Source organism: Mytilus californianus, unplaced genomic scaffold (assembly GCF_021869535.1).
Source record: "Mytilus californianus isolate M0D057914Y unplaced genomic scaffold, xbMytCali1.0.p SCAF_6, whole genome shotgun sequence".
NCBI classification, from domain to species: domain Eukaryota; kingdom Metazoa; phylum Mollusca; class Bivalvia; order Mytilida; family Mytilidae; genus Mytilus; species Mytilus californianus.
Genome location: NW_026262712.1, coordinates 92,002,667 through 92,025,141, shown reverse-complemented (window position 1 = coordinate 92,025,141; position 22,475 = coordinate 92,002,667). Strand labels below are relative to the sequence as shown.

Sequence of the window (22,475 nt, the reverse complement as noted above, 5' to 3'; positions counted from 1 at the left end):
TATAATGGTATGACGTTGGCGTCGTCGTCGTCGTCGTCCGAAGACACATTAGTTTTCGCACTCTAACTTTAGTTTAAGTAAATGGATCTCAATGAAATTTTACCATAAGGTTCAATATCACAAAAGGAAGGTGGGGATTGATTTTGGGGGTTATGGTACCAACAGTTAAGGAATTAAGGGCCAAAAATAAGCATTTTTGTAATTTCCAGACATAACTTATGTGTAAGTGTATGGATCTCTCTGACATTGTACCACAAGGTTCCTTATCACAAAGGGAATGCTGGGATTGATTTTGGGGGTAATTGCCTCCACATTTTAGGAATTAGGGGCCAAAAAGGGGCCAAAAACAAGTATTTTTCTTGTTTCATGACAATAACTTGTGTGTAAGTGTATGGATCTCTCTGACATTGTATCACAAGGTTCCATAACACAAAGGGAATGCTGGGATTGATTTTGGGGGTAATTCCCTCAAATATTTAGTAATAAGGTGCCAAAAAGGGGCAAAAAACAAGCATTTTTCTAGTTTCATGACAATAACTTGTGTGTAAGTGTATGGATCTTTATGAAATTGTACAAAAAGGTTCCATATCACAAAGGGAAAGCTGAAATTGAGTTTGGGGGTAATTGCCCAAAAAGTTTAGGAATAAGGGGCCAAAAATAAGCATTTTTCTAGTTTCCAGACAATAACTTGTGTTCAAGTGTATGGATCTCTCTGAAATTGTACTGCAATGTATCATACCACAAAGGGAAGGCTGGGATTGATTTTGGGGGTAATTCCCTCAAATTTTTAGTAATTAGGGGCCATTAAAGGGCAAAAAAACAAGCATTTTTCTAGTTTCAGGACAATAACTTGTGTGTAAGTGTATGGATCTTTATGAAATTGTACTGCAAGGTTCCATATCACAAAGGTAAAGCTGGGTTTGAGTTTGGGGGTAATTGCCCTAAACGTTTAGGAATTTGGGGCCCAAAAAGGGGCCAAAAAACAAGCATTTTTCTAGTTTCCAGACAATAACTTGTGTTCAAGTGTATGGATCTCTCTGAAATTGTACTGCAAGGTACCATACCACAAAGGGAAGGCTGGGATTGAGTTTGGGGGTGATAAATCATAAGGGGGTTCAAAAAATTTGGGGGGGGGGGAGGTTTTTTTCCATTTTTTTCTTTAAAATTTTCCATTTTAAATTGGTTATTTCTGATTTATATATAAAAGCTAATAATAATGATATGGTTTGAATAGGTAAATTAAAAATTTTTAAGTTCTTAGACCACTTTCATTCTGTGTCAGAAACCTATGCTGTGTCAAATATTTAATTACAATCCAAATTCAGTGCTGTGTCAAGCTTGAATGTTGTGTCCATACTTGCCCCAACTGTTCAGGGTTCGACCTCTGCGGTTGTATCAAGCTGCGCCCCAGCAGAGCATTTTATTGTAACTTCCAGACATAACTTGTGTGTTAGTTTATGGATCTCTCTGACATTGTACCACAAGGTTCCATATCTCAAAGGAAAAGCTTGAATTGAGTCTGGGGGTAATTGCTCAAAACGTTTTGGAATAAGGGGCCAAAAAGGGGCCAAAAATAAGCATTTTTCTAGTTTCCAGACAATAACTTGTGTTCAAGTGTATGGATCTCTCTGAAATTGTACTGCAAAAACCATACCACAAAGGGAAGGCTGGGATTGATTTTGGGGGTAATTGCCTCAAAATTTTAGGAATAAGGGGCCAAAAAGGGGCAAAGATCAAGCATTTTTCTAGTTTCAGGACAATAACTTGTGTGTAAGTGTATGGATCTCTCTGAAATTGTACTACAAGGTTCCATATCACAAAGGGAAAGCTGGAATTGAGTTTGGGGGTAATTGCCCAAAACGTTTAGGAATAAGGGGCCAAAAATAAGCATTTTTATACGCCCGTCAAATTTTTGACGGGACGTATTATGGTATACAAATGTCCGGCGTCTGTCCGTCTGTCTGTCCGTCCGTCTGTCTGTCCGGCGTAAACATGTCGCACTGTAACTTGAGAATGACTTATCCAAATTTCATGAAACTTAACATAGTTGTGTCTTATGATGGTCAAACGATCTGTATACTTTTTGGTGAAAATAAGATTAAAACTTTTTGAGTTAAGGGACTTAGTAACTAAAACAGGTGTGTGTTTTTTTTCACATGTTGCGCCGTATCTCAAAAACAGTTTATGATTATTGCTTAAAACTTTACACACTTCTTAATTATATTAATCTTAAGATCTGTATACTTTTTGGTGATGATTCAAAATTTCATTTTAGAGATATTGAGTATTTTGTTAAAAAAGGGGGAGGGGTTTTTCACATGTCGCGCCGTATCTCAAAAACAATTTAAGATTATTGCTTAAAACTTTACACACTTCTTAGTTATATTAACCTTAAGATCTGTATACTTTTTGGTGATGATTCAAAATTTTATTTTTGAGTTATTGAGTATTTTGTAAAAAAAGAGGGAGGGGTTTTTCACATGTCGCGACGTATCTCAAAAACAATTTATGATTATTGCTTAAAATTTTACACACTTCTTAGTTATATTAATCTAAAGATCTGTATACTTTTTGGTTTTGATTCAAAATTTTATTTTTGAGATATTGATTTTTTTTTTTTTAAAGGAGGGGTTTTCACATGTCGCGCCGTATCTCAAAAACGATTTATGGTTATTGCTTAAAAATTTACACACTTCTTAGTTATATTAATCTTAAGATCTGTATACTTATTGGTTTTGATTCAAAATTTTATTTTAGAGATATTGATTTTTTGTAAAAAAAAAAAGGGGGTTTTCGCATGTCAAATAAAGCCGTATGTCAGAAACTATTTATGCTTATTGCATAAAAATTCACACACAAGATGACGGGCGTATCATGCGCTCATGGCGCAGCTGTTTATTCTAGTTTCCAGACAATAGCGTGTGTTTAAGTGTATGGATCTTTATGAAATTGTACTACAAGGTTCCATATCACAAAGGGAAAGCTGGAATTGAGTTTGGGGGTAATTGCCCAAAACGTTTAGGAATAAAGGGCCAAAATTAAGCATTTTTCTAGTGCCAGACAATAACTTGTGTTCAAGTGTATGGATCTTTATGAAATTGTACTACAAGGTTCCATATCACAAAGGGAATCCTGGGATTGATTTTGTGGGTAATTGCCTCAAAATTTTAGGAATTAGGGGGCCGAAAAGGGGGCAAAAAAACAAGCATTTTTCTAGTTTCATGACAATAACTTGTGTGTAAGTGTATGGATCTCTCGGAAATTGTACTGCAAGGTACCATACCACAAAGGGAAGGCTGGGATTGATTTTGGGGGTAATTGCCTCAAACTCTTAGGAATTAGGGGCCAAAAACAAGCATTTTTCTAGTTTCAGGACAATAACTTGTGTGTAAGTGTATGGATCTTTATGAAATTGTACTACAAGGTTCCATATCACAAAGGGAAAGCTGGGTTTGAGTTTGGGGGTAATTGCCCTAAACGTTTAGGAGTTTGGGGCAAAAAAGGGGCAAAAAAACTAGCATTTTTCTTGTTTCCAGACAATAACTTGTGTTCAAGTGTATGGATCGCTCTGAAATTGTACTGCAAGGTACCATACCATAAAGGGAAGGCTTAGATTGAATTTTGGGGTGATGAATCATAAGGGGCAAAAAATTTGGGGGAGGGATTTTTTTTTCCCTTTTTTTTTCTTTAAAATTTTCCATTTTTAATTGGTTATTTCTGATTTATATGTAAAAGCAAATAATAATGATATGGTTTGAATAGGTCAATTAATAATTTCTAAGTTCTTAGACCACATTCATTCTGTGTCAGAAACCTATGCTGTGTCAAATATTTAATCACAATCTAAATTCAGTGTGTATCAAGCTTGAATGTTGTGTCGATACTTGCCCCAACTGTTCAGGGTTCGACCTCTGCGGTCTTATCAAGCTGCGCCCAGCGAAGCATTTTATTCTAGTTGCAGAACTTGTGTATAAGTATTTCGTTTGCTCTGAAATTGTACCACAATGTTTAATACAACAAGTAGAAGGTTGGGATTCATTTCAGGGGTTATGGGGGCCAACAGTTTAGGAATTAAGGGCAAAAAAGGGGCCAAAAACAAGCATTTTTTCTAGTTCCCAGACAATAACTTGTGTGTAAGTGTATGGATCTCTCTGACATTGTATCACAAGGTTCCATATAACAAAGGGAAGGCTGGGTTTGAGTTTGGGGTAAATTGTCCCAAACATGTAGGAATTAGGGGCCAAAAAACTGCCAAAAACAAGCATTTTTCTAGTTTCCAGACAATAACTTGTGTGTAAATGTATGGATCTCTCTGAAATTGTACTACAAGGTTCCATACTACAAAGGAAAGGCTGGGATTGAGTTTTGGGGTTATTGCTCCAAGGGGGGTTTCAAAAAGTGGGGGGGGGGGGGAATTTTTTTCCCAATTTTTTTTAAGGGATTCATATTTTTTTTTCAAAATTTTTAAAATTTCGAATTTTTTAAAAAGTTTCAGGAAGAAATCTTCAATTGCACAGTATTGCGCAATGGATTGATAAGATCTAAGACCACATTTATTTTGTGTCAGAAACCTATATTATGTCAAAAATTTGATCACAATCAAATCAAGCTTGAATATTGTGTCCAAATTTGCCACAACTGTTCAGGGTTTGACCTCTGCGGTCTTATCAGGCTGCGCTCAGCGAAGCATTTTATTTTTTTGTACAATTAAATTAATCAATAAATGATTGGTTTTTCAAGGAGAAATTTAAAGTTCTCTTTGACAGAGAACAATAGCTATTTTATTTATTCAATCATGGGAAGCTGAATTAAATTAGTCAGTGTAATTTGGAAGCTTACAATATATTTATGAAAATGGTTAACATAATGTACCAGTGATTTGTAATAGTTTTGTCCCTTGTTCAACTTCTCAAATGTCTATGCATGTGGTTTATATGTTAAAGTTTAAGTTAAAAGATATCTGGCTGCTTCTTAGATTCAGCTGGCATCTGTAATTCAAATTTCTCATTTGTCTCTTAGCTAAAGATGATTTTTGTGTGGGTATATTCATAAGGAAGAATTAAATACAGGGGAAACAGAGATCAACATATTTCTAATGTTCATTTGTCCTTAGTAATGCTTATATTTTTGAGCTTTTAAAGTTTTGTCGGATTAGCTGCCATGTAATTTCCTATTGATATACCATCATATATGACTATTTGTCTTGGATCAATGGGGAAACAATTAAAACTTTGTAATTGTAAACATATTTGTTTCTGATACTGCAATATTTTAGCAACATCTTGAAATCTATTTATTGTCTTTTTTATTAGAAATATTAAAGATAACTCTGACCAAAGAGAAAGGAAAACAGCTTGGTATAAAACTTGTTGGAAAGAGGTAAGCTTTATTATAAAAGCTAGACCAAATATAGAATCTGAACATTGATAATTGATAATCTTTACAATTTTGGGGTAAAGATCACATGAAATGCAATCAAAACCCTTATGTGAGGGGGAGTAGGAGGGGTTTTATCCCGATTTCCCGAAAAAATTAAGTATTTTTTCCTGGATCCTAAAAAATTAATCATCAAATCCAGAGTCCCAATAGGTGTAAATCACAAATTTCCACAAAAATAAAGGCCCAATCCGGAATTCCCGCAAAAAAATAAAGGCCCAATCCCAACTTTCCAAAAAAGGTCCTTCTGCCCCTCTTATGTCACTGGCATGATAGCTGTATCTTCCAGGCCTTATATCTACCTTTGAGAGTTCAGACAACATAGTGCAGAGGGGTCAACATTCTCATAGATCCTATCCAGTCCATGCCATGCAATTTATTTACAATGTATACTCAAATATCCAAGTTACAAAATGATATGTATAACCATACTTGTCAAGGAAACTATTCTAATTAGATAATTTGTGAATGGTATCAAGGATTTGTATAGAAATCCTTGATGGTATATGAATCTATCTCTACTACTAGTACTGAGTACTACAAATAGGCAATTTGGAATATTGCTGATATGTGTTCCACTGGTAAAAACAATTCAACAATTTATTTATGTTCACATTGTAAACTTAAAGCAGTCTTAGCCCTTTATGCAGTGCTCACATGCTATTTTATTAATTATGAGGGGCTTAATACCTTCTTGAATATTAATATGACCTGTTGATAAGGGTTATCATTTGACTAAAATAAACAAAAATAAAAAGAAAGAAAAATAAAAGACCAAAAAATATCAACCAAATTTTAAAAAGTTACAGTAAGATTTTTACTTTTTCAGGAATGGTACAGGAGTGTATATTCTTAATCTAGTAAGTAACTATTTAACTAAGTTTCAGTATAAAGTAGACAATTAAACTGTTTTGGATAACCTAGGTTATGGGGATGAAATGAGTATGTTGATTTTATATAAAAATGACTAATAAATGACTAATTATATATAATATATTGAATGATCTTTTATATGACAAGCATTTGACGAAAATATTCATTCATAGATTTAAGATATTTTGTTACGATAAATAGATAAATAGTCGTTTAAGACTTTATAATGATTTATTGACATTTCTATTTGACTTGTAATTAATCTAACCTTTGATATCTTCCAACTTTTTTAACAGTAAATACGGATATATTTATAGGTCCCAGATAGTTTAGCAGCACAAGATGGTCGGTTAACACCAGACGATAGAGTTTTAGAGATTAATGGTAAAGATGTGTCGTATGGTTCTCAGGAAGAAGCTGCTCAAGTCATACAGGTAAGTTTAGAGATTAATGCTGAAGATGTGTCGTATGATTCTCAGGAAGAAGCTGCTCAAGTCATACAGGTAAGTTTAGAGATTAATGGTAAAGATGTGTCATATGGTTCTCAGGAAGAAGCTGCTCAAGTCATACAGGTTTCATTTTGACAATAGGAAATTGGAACATTACGGTGTAGTGAAAAGTGGAACATAAATTCAATCTGAAGTAAAATGTACTATAGGATTAAATGCCTTTCTAAAGGAATTTATTGGTGTATAAACTGAACCAAGTTACTCACAAACAAATAAAAGTCTGAAGATGTTTGTGAGTGACTTGGTTCAGTTTATACACCAATAAATTCCTTTAAAAAGGCATTTAATTCTTATAATTCTTTAAAATTGGAGAAAATTAATTTAATTTCGCCACCCATAACCTTCATAATGTGTAAATTGTATATTTGTGTCATTGAATTGGCCTGGTGCATGAATATATTTTTTGGTTAATGCAAAAAAAATTTATCCTTGAAATTTGCTTTCTGGTGAAAAATAAACTACAAAAATATCTTATTATCATTCAAATGAATGTTTTGTGTTTATTATGTAATTTAAAGACGAACGTGAAGTGAAAATAAATATTTTTTACGTTGAGCTGGTTTGTGTTATCATCGATCTTGTTTAATTGGTTACAAAGAGTAGTTCCATCAACGTCGACTATCGAAAAATAAATAACTTCAAGAGCAACTACCGGAAGCCTTCTCGGCCAATCATATGAACGTATTCACTAATATGCAAATCATATAAGAATTATTGGATGGTAACAAAAAACTCTTTACTACACAACACAGATAATTGACTCATGCACTACAGGATTCATGAATTAATGTGTTATTTGGTCACTCTTTGATATTTTTGGATAATGAAGATCTTGGATTAATTATTTCATAAATATTTAAAAAGTGACCAAATAACCACATTCATTTAGAAATGTGTGAAGGACACAAGGGAATTATCAGTCTTGTTTAGTTACCTTTTTAATGTTTTTAGATACTAGAATTCTTTGATTTGCTCATTCTTAGTATTACATGTAAAAGTATTTAGAAAATGCAAGGAACTTGTACTATTTATTTGTCTCACTTTGTTTTGATACATCTTCATAAATGATGATTGTTGTAGGACAAAAAGAGGTGTCAATTTACTGAGTTTAATTCACATGCGAAAGGTAGGTTTTTTTATTTGACTGTGATTTGTCATTATTTCATTGTAACCAATGTATTTATATATTGAAGATATGTGAAGATAAAGTGCAATTTGTGATATCAAGACGGAGTCGTCCACAGACACCAGATCTGATACGTTCTACCTCATGTGAAAGTTCTGCCAGTACAGCTAATTCTGATTTTAGACCTGAAAAGTTCTTACACTGTCATTCGTGTAGAGAAAAACTTGTTACTGTCACAAAGGTCAGCACCAGTAGTTTGACATGATCACATTTTTTTCGAAGATTTCTAATTGACCATTGAAAATTTTAATGTATACTGTGAAAGAACATTTATTGTTTATTTTAGTTACTAGTTGTATGAACTAGTTGCAATGGTCTTGTGGTTATTTCCAAGTCTCATATGTTGGAACATAGACTTAACACATTCACATAAATATATGTAGCTTTTCTGCTAACTATATAGTTAAGGTTAAAGACAGAGACAAAAGTTTGTAGGAATATTGTGTCAGACATTTAAAAAAATCTATAGGCCAAAATTCACTTCAGAACAATAAACAAGTGTCTAGAAAAAATGTAAAACATTTTACAGAAATTATTACACAGATCTGTCATAAACACAAAGTGTCAAAAAGACAAAACAACATTTATAAATAACCAAGGGCAACCACTTGTGAGGTCATGGCTAGGGTCAGGGCCAATCCCATCAATAATGTATCCATTATTTGTTTTGCAGGATCCAACAGAAACTTTAGGTATAAGTGTAGCAGGAGGGTTAAACAGTCCTAGAGGTGATACACCTATTTATGTAACAAATATAAATCCTAATGGTTGTATGGGCAGATCTAAACAGGTCAAGGTAGGTAACATACATTTAAACCATAGCTTGAGGATTAACCAGTCCAGGACAGTATAGATTGTTAGGTTTTCTTCTCTTTGATATTGTAAAATATCAGCCGTGGTTCACAACATGAACCTTTCTTGGCTCGTGAGAGCAGCAATAAAGCTTCACATTGTGTCAAGCAGCTGATATTTTACTACAGTCAAATCTGAATAAACCGGTTTCTTGTCCATTCTGGCTGAAAATTGAAGTCCCATTTTTTTCCCTTCAAAGTCTTTGTAAAAATACCCCCTGTAAACCGGACCCTGTGTATTCCGAATTCCGGTCTAATTATGCAGTCCCAATACTCTTAATTACATCAATTATTACCTGTCAAAACCGGTTTGTTTAATTAATTTAACATGATAGCAGTATTGATCGCTATGCAATCAAAACATTATTGTTTATACAAGATGTTTTTTTCAGGATAATCAATTAGCAAGGTGTTAAACCGTGAACTTACAGTAGTGAGCTTTATTATTGAAACATTATTAAGTTTAAATTAAAATAAACTAAAAGAAACGCTGAATATATCTTGGATAGAACTTACGTTGTAACTTTGATAAATTTTTCAAATTGCGGAGTAAGAAATTTACGTCGTTTTTTCAAAATGCTGGGGTCCCTGTTGTGAACCCTGAAACAAATGACCCTGATAATAAAGAAGACCCGGATGACGACAATCCATTGTCGAGTTTATGGGTATCATATATTGTACAACAAAGTTTCGATCATGATGAAATTCAGTTTTATAAAATTATTGCTTTTTAATTGGCTATACCAACGTAGGAAATGAACTATGGGAGTAAAACGAAACTCTCGTTGAACAATTCAAACACCACGATGATTCTCATGCAAATGAAAACAATGAATTCAAAGTGAAACTGACGAGTTGGAGACTGATGCTACCAAGGTTGATTCGACATATGAGGATATGTAAAAAAAAATTTAAAAAGATTATTTTTTTGAATTTCGGGGGACAACCAATAAATGGAATTTCTCAAGCCAATGAATACGAAGACTCAAAACAAAGATTGTCACAATATTTTCACACAAATCATGACATAACTTTTAATAAAAAGATTATTACAGTATTTGTATTTATTATTTTACAATTTACATGCAAAATATCTGACGTCACAAGTCATTAACTTCCTGTCAAAACCGAAACCTGAATTAACCAACCCACTGTCTAAACTGGCCTTTTTTCATAGTCCCGTAGCAGGCCTGTTTATACAGGTTTTACTGTATATCTATATACAGAAAACCTGATAATCTGTTTTTCCCAATTATTCTGGTCTCTAACACCACCCTGAAACAGTTTTACACTTGACGAAAGTAAGCTTGATAATATCTCCTTACACATTGTGACATCACTGATAACATAACTGCTGTATATCTGTCTATCTGTCTATATGCCTTGTAAGTGCAACTCCTAAATGGCTATAGACAGCCATAGATGAAAAACTGAATTCTACCTGAGGATGTACATAAAGGAATATAATTCTGATTCTACATTTTAAAGGGAAGATGGACTTATTTACTTCAATGTTGCTATATGTGGTTATAGACTCTTATAAGCATATTGCCTCCTAAACAGCTAGACGGATATTGATGAAACTTTACACAGTAGTAGAACACTTTTTGAGAATAAACTTTAAGGAATACAATCCTATCCTTTCGTGATTAAGAAGAGATAATGGAACTTACTTAAATATTGCAATATGGGTAATAAACATTGAAAAATAAAAGATAGTATTCTGAAACAATTATTAGTCCCTTATACAAAACTCTGTTTAGTTATATTTAAGTGAGAATTCACACAGTATTGCACATATACATACCTTCTTTAAATTAGTGGTCCAAAGTGCTATTATTGATTTAAAGTCATCAGGAATTCTCAAAATTAAACATTTTAAAGCAAAGAATGTTTAAATACTTAAGAGGCTATATACCCAACAGAGACCTTAAAAGAATAGCCTAAATCATTAATTGTCAATAGATATTATAGATATATAGATGTGTGGTAAAATTAACAATAACCTATAATTGATAAATATTTAGCAACTTAAAATGTAGTTTATAAAAATGTGATTTCAAGATTATTTTTTTTATTATTTCCAGAAAGGAGACATACTTCTGTCTATAAATGGAGTTAGCTTATTAGCCTTGACTCATAATGAGGCTGTAACCCAGGTCAAGGCCAATGCAGAGTCTAAAGTAGTTTGTATTAAAATTATTGAAGGTCCAGAGACATCAAATGGCCCTGGAAACTTCACACCAACATGGTTATTTTGGCAGCAAATGCCAAGGTAAGAACTTGTTTAGAGTAATTAGGAGAGAAATATTTACCTATAAAATGATTCTTTTAAAAATAGATCACCTAGTGGGTCTTGTGGTAGTATCCTGGCCTTGAATGGGATAGGTCATGGGTTGGATCTCTGGCCAGTAAAATCAAAGACTTGAAAACTGATATTTGCTGCTTCTAAGCTAAGCAAAGCCATTTAGGAGTAAGAGCAAAGACTGGTTGGCTAGGCATCAGAATAATATTTTCAGTTATGGTGACATGTTTTGAATAGTTTCTTTGTGAAATAACACATTAAAAATCAGATTCAGCCTCAGTGTAGCACATAGTAGACTTCATATCATATTAACATGATCACACCCTGATATGCATGTAAAATTTCCCACTGGAAGTTCAATACTAATCCATCCATTATTGAATATAAGATTTTTATTTAAATCTGCAAATTATGATTTTTTATCAAAATAACTTTTAGCAACAGCTAAACATATTTCTACCATTTTTCAATTTTATGCAGTGTAAATTTTCAGAAATAAAGCTATATCAACTTGTAATTGAAAAATAATAAAAAAAAATAACTATAATGAGACATGTTGATTTCCAATTGATTTCATGTTTTAAGTGAATTGAAATCTTCAGAAAATTAGAATATATGATTAATTATGATATATGAAAAAATGGAACAATATTTTCATTTGATATTTATTTCAGAAACTGTCAGAACATAAAGACGGTAACGTTGTTACGTAGTCCAAGTGGAAGTCTCGGATTTTCGGTAGTTGGAGGATGTGACAGTGAAATAGTAACGTCATATACACTTCCTGTTTATATTAAGTCAGTTGTTTTAGATACACCCGCTTATAAAGATGGGCGTTTGAAGTAAGTTGTTTAGATAAATATTGCAAATTATTTAGATGGTTTTTATACGCCCGTCAATTTTTGACGGGACATATTATGGTATACAAATCTGTCCGTCTGTCTGTCCGGCGTAAACATGTCGCACCGTAACTTGAGAATGACTTATCCAAATTTTATGAAACTTAACATAGTTGTTTCTTATGATGGTCAAATGATCTGTATACTTTTTGGTGAAAATAAGATTAAAACTTTTTGAGTTACGTGACTTAGTAACTAAAACAGGTGTGTGTTTTTTTTCACATGTCACGCCCTATCTCAAAAACAATTTATGATTATTGCTTAAAACTTTACACAATTCTTAGTTATATTAATCTTAAGATCTGTATACTTTCTGGTGATGATTCAAAATTTTATTTTAGAGATATTGAGTATTTTGTTAAAAAATGGGGAGGGGTTTTTCACATGTCGCGCCGTATCTCAAAAACAGTTTATGACTATTGCTTAAAACTTTACACACTTCTTAGTTATATTAAACTTAAGATCTGTATACTTTTTGGTGATGATTCAAAATTTTATTTTTGAGATATTGATTTTTTTTTTTTTTAAAGGGGGGTTTTCACATGTCGTGCGGTATCTCAAAAACGATTTATGATTATTGCTTAAAATTTTACACACTTCTTAGTTATATTAATCTAAAGATCTGTATACTTTTTGGTTTTGATTCAAAATTTTATTTTAGAGATATTGAGTTTTTTGTAAAAAAAAAAAGGGGGTTTTTGCATGTCACGCCGTATGTCAGAAACTATTTATGCTAATGGCATAAAAATTCACACACAAGACGACGGGCGTATCATGCGCTCATGGCATAGCTGTTTATTTTTTTTATATTCCCTCTGTATGAAATGAGATTACTTAAAAAATTGTTAGGTTTTGGAGGTAAGGGATGTTTCTCAGATACTATGAACCAAATGTAAAACTATATTTTATAAAATGAATGAGTGTAAGTTGTACTTGTCTGTCTGGCAGGGTAATCTAACCTTGACTTCATTTACATGAATTGTAAATAATGTTAAGTTTATGTGAAAGATGTAGAAAAACTTTTGTCTTAAAGACTTTCAGCATAAATTCAATAATACATGATCAGTTTAGCAGGCAAGACATTTCAGCATGTGCACTCTTGTTTAAGAATATTTCATAAATTTTCCCCTTACCATCTAGGTAATGTATTTAGAATGTAGTATGAATAGACAAGAATGTAAACAATAAGTTGTACACATGAGCAATAGAGATAAAAGTTTTGTTTACATACCCAAAACAGTATGTCATATCAAAATAGCTCTAAACACCTGAACTCCTGGTATAATTATAAAGCAATTGTTTATATTTTTCAGATGTGGTGATATTATGCTTAGTGTTAATGAACATAGTTTACATAATGTTACACATTCAAAAGCAGTAGAACTACTCAAGATGGCTGATGGTGCTGTGACCTTGACAGTTGTTTCATGGCCGGGGACAATTGTATGAAGGTCATTGTTATTGATACTGTTGACAATCATGTGATCATTGGCTTTACTGAAGCATTTAGCTGGATATGGAAGCATTTATCGATAGTAGGGTGACATAATTCATGCTCAAATGCATTATGGAGCTGAACAATGGTAAATCTAAGAAATCACTGACATTATATTACTTTGAGGTGCCACCTGAAATTCTTCCAATGTGCTGTAGTTACATGCATCTTTTTAACGCATAGAAAAGCATTGAAAATATGTAAAATTGTGATATATCCTGAGATGTTTGACTAATGATGCATGGAAAGTTATGTTCATTGTGATTTAAGGGCCATTGGGGGAGACCCCCATTTTGGAGTCCTAAATTGTTGCATTATATTTTAAGTCATCTCATTTATCAGGTTGTGCTCTCACTTACAGGTGCAATTTATCATGAACCTTTATATTTATGATGTATGCCAGTACCAAATGTAGAAAATGTTTATTCAAACAGAGCAAAAGTAATTATATGAACACAGTAAGTTTTGGACGACCTAACTTCCAAATTGATATTGTTGGTATATTTCATTATGTTCAGTTGAAAGAAATTATTATGCTAAGTAATTTACTTTCATAGATCTCTATTCATTAAAGATTTTTAAAGTGAAGAATTGAAGGAAAATATAATCATGTACCAATTTGTCTGTCAGTTATATCAATTTTCATCAATTCTTTTTGATTTATTTCTTTTCGATAAGAAGTTTTGAAATTCTGAAATGTTTGTTCCAGACGAATAAATTGTATTGAATTAGCAAGTTTGTTTTACATTTTTTGGCATTTGATTTACTAATTGTGGTTGAAGATTTGTGTAATGGATTCTTTTGATTTAACAGTTTTGAATTGTTCAAGCAAGAAGCAGATACTGTGGATTCATTTATTTTCGTGGGTACCAATTTTCGTGGATTAAGGAAAACTTACATGTTCGTTGATATTTAATTTCGTGGTTTTGACGAAGTCTGCATACAAGCCTATAGAAAATTTGTTATTCGTTGAACATTTCGTAGTTCACCTGTACCCACGAAATCCACGAAAATTGGTATCCAACGAATAATAATGAATCCACAGTAGATGATAATTATCTTTTTCCTTTTAATGTTTTGCTGACAAAGTGTTCATATAATTACTTTAAATCTTAATCAAATTTCAGATTTTTCTCAACCTATATATCTTATAATGTAATTATTTAGTGTCTGGTTGATAGTCCAGTATCTTTGGAAAAAAAGCATTTTTAATCATGTTAATAATACAGTTCGAACTTTACAATAAGTCGCATATAACTTACACATACACAATATTAGCTAGTCTCATAAAGATGTGGCATTTATTATTTATTTATTTTGCTCTCATATTGGCATTATTGAAACCTATATGTAACTTGACTTTTACAGATTGATGTATTATGGTAACAATGTATTTTGAGTAACGCAACCACAAAAAAAACCCAAAGGTATTTTGAGTAACACAACCACAAAAAAAACCAATGTATTTTGAGTAACACAACCACAAAAAAAAAAAACCCAGGTATTTTGAGTAACACAACCACAAATAAAAACCCCAGGTATTTTGAGTAACACAACCACAAATTGTTACCTTTGCCTACTCAAGCAGTAACAAAGGTAAAACCTAATGGTCAAAATAAAATGAAATTTATAATGTATTTTTAAAAGTTAAGCTCAAATCTAAGATCAAATTTTTGTTTCAGTAACTTCAGTATTTAGGCTATATTAGTAATTTGATTGTGCATATACTATGAGGGATCTTCCATTTAAAGGTACATGGGACCCAAGGAAGGTATTTCCAAATCACAAGTATAAGTTGGTTACGAACACTTATTTGTACAGTGAAAATGAATGTTCCTCTTAAGATTGATGTGCTGTTTTTAAAGTACCTTACCAGGTTATGATATATTTGTTTTAAAGGTACATTCTCAAAATGAAAAACAACTTAATTATAACCCCACTCTAGAAATTGGGCAATAATGTGAACACCTTGTCTGTCTGTCTATTTGTCTAACATATAATTTCTTTACATTTTTCACAAGAACTACCGAAAAGAATGACATAATATTTCGTCAGCCCATGTTCTACCTGTATGACACCTAATTCCTGTTTGCCAATTCCTGTTTTGCTAAGGCCCTTGATAAAAGAAGCATTTGTCATGTTAAATGCTGTATCATGTACTAATAGTGTTTCAAGTTTGGAAAACATATCTGGATAAGGGTAAAGGCAAAGAAAATTGTACAGTTGGGTGATTTTCCAATTTTGTTTAAAGTGTTGATTGCTGAACAAAGTGGCATAACTCTGACCTAAAAAGGTAATACTGTATGTTTTTTCTACAATGATTGTGCACTTTTTTTTATATGTAACTCAAAGAAAGATTGAAACAATTATGAAAAAAAATGCATTTTTAATATTCCAAATTTCTGTAAAGGAAGAGCATAAAACAGTTTGGATAGTCATTTGGTATTTTTGATGCAGATAGCTAGTTATTAACACTCTTTTGAAATTGATGTTGGAATGCCTATATGCTTAGTGTTTTCAAATATTTTCTTCATATTTTTCTCAGGAACTACTGAACAGAATGACTTCATATTTGGTCAGTTAGCTTAACAGTGATGAGTTGTAACGTGTGAGTGCTTTTCTGTCTGACATCTGCTTCATGTTTTCTGATACTTTGAAAAACAAGTGAAGGTATGATAAGCACGACAATGCATGCAACTTGTTTTCTATTGTGGCTGAAGATCTGTGTAATTAAAGCTTTCTTGCTGTACATATTTGAAAGTATGATGCAGTATGACAGTTTGTGAATAAATAAAGTGATATTCCCATATCATTGATCAATGCAAAATCCCAGTTTGCCAATTGTTTATTGTTTCACTGTGGGATAGTTGTTAACAAGGAAACTGCATTTTTTTGTATGAGCATTTTGACTTTTGCAGCAGCAGAAAATGATAAGATTTACTTTAAAAAATATGTTAATTAATTATGTTTTTTATCCTGTATCTAGCTGATTAAAAAGAATGCAGACATGAACTATTATTGAGCAAATGAAAGATTATAGTTTGGTGCAAATGAAAAATGGTTTGTGGCTCAAATTAAGGATTTTTTTAACTCAAATTTAAAGGGTAAGATTTCATCATATCTGAAAGTAATTTCCTTGAGATAACAGTATTACATAGTGTGTTTGTTTTATTCATATTTGATGAATGTTAGATATGTGTGTATTTTATGTAGTTTATAGAACAGTTAATTACATTCCAAATACAATGTTAATTTTTAGCATTCATTCCAATTTTACAAATGATATATTTTTAATCTTTTAGGAGATGATAGTTTTAAAAATAATACTACACAAGTGTCGTAAGCATTTTATTTCATTGTTTTAAAGGGTACTAAATCTGTGATCTCAACTAATTATTTTATTTTGGTGCTTATATTGTTAAGTGATACTTAAATAGAAAAAAAAGTACAATGAACTTGAATCAACCATTATAGTGGTCATACAGAACCCAAATCAACTGTTTAATTGGTTCACTTACACCAGTCAACGTTTTCTTGGTCTTCTCTTTCTCTACAGTATAGCCTATCTTTTCCTCATTTGTAATGAAATATATCTAAAATTTAGTTAAATTGATTTAAAATATATATTTTTTGCCAAACTGTTATTTATCTTATTACATAAAAAAATCACATTATTCTTTTTTTTTTTTTATTATTTGTATATTTCTCTGATATCTTTTGTCACAACATCTTAATTTTCTTCTTTTTTTCCACAATATAAAAAAGTACCACATGAAAGAACTGTAAAAAGTATTAATTGTCATGGTGATCTTTGTTTTGCTCTTTCCAAGGTACATACAAATATTGAAAACAAGTACCCTTGAAAAGGTGCATTGTATTCAGTAAAATACATATTATTATGACAAAATATGAAAACTTAATAACACAAATATTAATTATGATTACAATATTCAAGTTTTTATCTTATGCATATGAGGATAGAAAATGATATATCATGTACAAAAATTCATAGAGTTTTACAGTACATTTATTTTTAAGTAATATTCTCATTTTCAAACTTTAAGATTTGTTAATTTGAAATAAGAAAATTTAATGGTGAAAAATTGGGGGGAAAAACCAATTTAAGTGAAATAACACAGCATTTGTTTCTATATGTATTAAGTAATGTTAATGTTTCATTAAAGGATTTATGAACAATTGAATACTCACTATTCCAAATTGGAATTGTAAATATTTTGCACATAGATCTGTTACATTTTTGTGTAGAATTCTGAAATAAATTTATTCATATTAATTGAATATGATTATACCAGAGCATTATTTTTGAAAAGGTCCTATGTATTTTTTTACAGAAATTTACATAGTTATAGAGTAAAAACTATTAAGAAAATGAAAGTGTTAAACATCAATTTTTTTAATTTTTTTTACACACCACCAAAAAAATGATTTTGTATTTTGTTTTACATAGTAAATAGTTATTTTTATCCAGTCACCTAATCAGATATAGTGAGGCTTTGTTTGTTTCGTTTGTTTCATCAACCCTGGATATGATTAGCTATATTTAAATAGCTAAATTTTATACTGATTCTAAATTCATACATGTATACAATGTAAGTAACAGCCAACCTATGATTAGTTGTACACAAGAGTTGTAATTTATAAACATTATCTGCTAAATATGTGTCTTCCTAATAGAGTCTCATTCTGGGAGACTTTCTCATGGTTCTCATCACATCAAAGGTCATATGTTTACTGAATTAACAAAACACTTACAAGAAAGATGATATTAAGCTTGTTCTATATTTGATATAAAGAAATATCATATCATTTATACAATAGAAAATGTACTCCAGGTTTTTAAGAATAAGAAAATAATTTGATAGAATAAACATGCTTATATTGGAGATATGAGTTATTGTGAGAAAGCTTAGTTAAAATTTCAATATAAACAAAAAAATGTACAGTTGCATTGTAAAATCTCATCATCTTCATGTATTGTTTTAAGTCCATGCTTATTACCCAAGACATGCAATGACCTCTTTTTTAAGTATACTGAGTTTTGTTTCAACAGTTTCTGTCTTTCATAAAAAATTGTTTTATTTTATGTTTTTAAAATATCTCCGTAGTTATATTTATGAAACAGTCAAAAAGTTATCAATTGAACCCTTAGATTCTAGAAATTGATTTCCAATTACATTGTATAAAGACATATTTTGTTGCTTTCTCCGTTTTTCTGAAAAGAGATTATAGGGATCACAGATTTTAATTTTTTTCGTCATTAGATTTTAGTTGATGATCCAAATTTATTATTGCTGAACATTTTAACAACTTTGTCCCAGATTTTCTAGTTCTAATTATTTTTTTATTTCAAATGAAAGTTTATTTTCTCCTAGGTTATCCAGCTATTTGTGTATTTTGTCATAGATTTTCTAGATCTATCTATTTCCTGTTTGAAATGAAACTTTATTTTTATTAGTGTGTGATCTGGCCAGCTCTTGGGTATGCAGCAATATCAGTTTATCCATTTTAGCACTATAAAAGGGTTGTTATTTATTCGAAGTCATTTTACTGAATAATATGATTTTGAATTCAATAAGAAATGTGTGCTATCACAATAATATGTACAAGGTACTGATCTCATTTATAAACTTGCTTTGTATGCATTTTCATCACAGTAAAAAATAAAATTAAATTATTGTTTTTAATTTGTTTATTTTATTCATAGTTATATTGATTTTTGTCCAAGAAAATTGTGGGCCTCAATGGCTGAGTGGTCAGAGTAGTTGATCTTCAATGATCAATTGTCTGTCAACACTGAGGTTGTGAGTTTAAACCCTGTTTGTGGCAGTTGTGCTTGCCACATATCTTAATTGACAAGGATTGCTAGTTTCCTGCCAAAGCTTGTGGTTTTCCCTGGCTTCCTCCATTAATAAAATCTGGCTTCCATGATATAAACAAGAGTAATGAACTTGAATTTAAACACCAGCAGTCCATCAATGAGTCCAATACAAGTGAAAATATAATGATACCTGATATAATTGCCATTGAGTCAACAGCGCACCGAAGTTCACATGGTAAGAAGATAAACATCTAAATGCCATGGTATAGCCTCCAAACAAAAAAACATCACAAAGTCACTGTATAGCCTCCAAACAATTACATCTAAAAAATGAAAACAACACGTTATAGATTTCATGCGTCCGAAGCGCTTTTCTGGATTTACCTTCATCAGGAATGCTCAAAGCCAAATTTTTGAAAGCCAAGGATGTATAAGGACCGAAAACATTGAAGAGCTTAAGCCAATAATGACCAAAAAAAAAAAGCCAAATCCATCTAAGGCCAACTTTGCCTGAGGGAGTTGAAATCTTAGTTTATAATTTCAAAATTCATAAACGGGCAATTTAAGAAACTTTGTTATAAATCATGTCAGTACCGAAGTTCTGATTACTGAGCTGATGATACCCTGTGGGACTGATACATTTTTGCAGTCCACCAGCAGAGGTATCCACTCAGTGCTGTAAAAAATGAAAACAGCACGTTATAAATTTCATGTGTCCAAAGCGCTTTTCTGGATTTACCTTCATCAGGAACGCTCAAAGCCGAATATTTGAAAGCCAAGGATGTATAAGGACAGAAAACGTTGAAGAGCATAAACCAATAATGACAAAAAAAAGTTTATGTATAACCTCCAAACAATAAACATCAAAATATAACTGTATAGTCTCCAAACAATAAACAACTAAATGTCACTGTATAGCCTCCAAACAATAAACATCTAAATGCCACTGTATAGTCTCCAAACAATAAACATCTAAATGTCACTATACAGCCTCCAAACAATAAACATCTAAATGTCACTGCATAGCCTCCCAACAATAAACATCTAAATGTCACTGTATAGCCTCCAAACAATAAACATCTATATGTCACTGTGTAGCTTCCAAAAAATAAACATCTAAATATCACTATACAGCCTCCAAATGATTAATATCTAAATGTCACTGTAAAGCCTCCAAACAATAAAAATCTTAATGTCACTGTATAGCCTCCAAACAATAACATCTAAAGTTCATTGTATAGCCTCCAAACAATGAACATCGTAATGTCACTGTATAACCTCCAAACAATAATTATCTTAATGTCTTTATATAGCCTCCAAAAAATAAACATCTAAATATCACTATACAGCCTCCAAATCATAAATATCTAAATGCCACTGTATAGCCTCCAAACAATAAAAATCTTAATGTCACTGTATAGCCTCCAAACAATAACCTCTAAAGTTCATTGTATAGCCTCCAAACAATGAACATCGTAATGTCACTGTATAACCTCCAAACAATAATTATCTTAATGTCTTTATATAGCCTCCAAAAAATAAACATCTAAATGTCTCTGTATAGCTATAGTATCCAAACAATAAACATCTATATTTACACTGTATAGCCTCCTAATAATAAACATCTAAATGTCACTGTATAGCCTCCAAACAATAAACATCTAAATGTCACTGTATAGCTTCCCAACAATAAACATCTAAATGTCACTGTATAGCCTCCAAACAATAAACAGCCAAATGTCACTGTATAGTCTCCAAATAATAAACATATTAATGATTGTATAGCCTCCAAATAATAAACATCTTAATGTCACTGTATAGCCTCTAAACAATAAACATCTAAATTTCACTGTATAGCCTCCCAACAATAAACATCTAAATGTAACTGTATAGCCTCCAAACAATAAACAGCCAAATGTCACTGTATAGTCTCCAAATAATAAACATCTTAATGATTGTATAGCTTCCAAAAGATAAACATCTTAATGTCACTGTATAGCCTCCAAACAATAACATCTTTAGTTAATTTCATAGCCTCCAAACAATACATTAAACGAGAAAAAGCTGACAAAAAATCTTTAAATTCTTTTTTTAATTCAGTAATGAACATAGTTGATATTCGTATTCAACATTTTAAAGAACATTTCACTCCCAACAACAACCATATTTAAGCCCTATTTCTCGTATCAAACATAAGCTAAAAGAACTCGCCAAGGAATTTGTTTTTGTCCCCGCTGATAAGTCTGCTAATAATATCATTATTGTTTGATGTAAATTTTACATTGAGGTTCTGCAAAAGGAAATCACTAATTCACCAACATTCCAACTGACTCCATTTTCGGAAAATGACATCTGTAACAAACATAAACTTTTAGCTACCTCTTTACAAGCAGAACCAAATACAATGAAAGTTCCAACTATGTACTGACTTCCGAAACTGCACAAAACACCTTACAAATATAGATATATTTCTTCTTCAAGCCATTGCTCCACTACTAAACTATTTATTCTACTCACAGGTACACTTGGTACAATCAAAAACCTGGTAATAAATTGTTCAAATAAGGCCTTTGAAAATAGTGGAATTAATTACTTTTGAAGTGTCAAAAATTCGTTGGAAGTACTTGATAAATTGCATGCTTATATTGGTGATTTCGAATCTGTTCAAAGTTTTGATTTTTCTACCCTATACACCACTTTGCCTCATAATCTTATTAAGAAAAAATTCACACACCTAATTAAATGGGCATTTAAAAAGTCAGAATGCGAATATATATGTTCAAACTCTTTTAGGTCATTTTTAGTAACAACAAACAAAATAACTATGTCAATTGGACCTGCTTTGATACTATAACTGCCCTTGAATTTTTAATAGATAATATTTTAATTTGCTATGGAGATTCTGTATATCGTCAAGTTATCGGAATTCTAATGGGGACTAACTGTGTACCACTTACTGCAGACCTGTTTCTGTATTGTAATGAGTTACAATTTATGACTAAAATTAGCAAAGACCCATCGAAACAACATCTGATACAAAAATTTAATAACACTTTTAGATATTTGGATGATATGTTGGCTC

The 22,475-nt window shown here is 31.5% G+C and overlaps 1 protein-coding gene across 3 annotated transcripts in view; it reads left to right on the top strand.

Annotated features, from left to right (window-relative positions):
• LOC127706346 (ligand of Numb protein X 2-like) overlaps window positions 1-19,259 on the top strand; it is an 80,491-nt gene extending 61,232 nt beyond the window's left edge. For 2 of the 3 annotated variants that reach the window (XM_052210909.1, XM_052210910.1), the window contains 8 exons: window positions 5,313-5,379; window positions 6,266-6,296; window positions 6,627-6,743; window positions 8,012-8,185; window positions 8,678-8,800; window positions 10,943-11,130; window positions 11,835-12,002; window positions 13,373-19,259. In XM_052210909.1, coding sequence (XP_052066869.1) covers window positions 5,313-5,379; window positions 6,266-6,296; window positions 6,627-6,743; window positions 8,012-8,185; window positions 8,678-8,800; window positions 10,943-11,130; window positions 11,835-12,002; window positions 13,373-13,508 — 1,004 coding nt within the window. In that variant the 3' untranslated portion in view covers window positions 13,509-19,259. The remainder of the gene's footprint in view (window positions 1-5,312; window positions 5,380-6,265; window positions 6,297-6,626; window positions 6,744-8,011; window positions 8,186-8,677; window positions 8,801-10,942; window positions 11,131-11,834; window positions 12,003-13,372) is intronic. The other variant, XR_007984432.1, reaches the window with a different exon arrangement.
• Window positions 19,260-22,475: the final 3,216 nt, after the last annotated feature.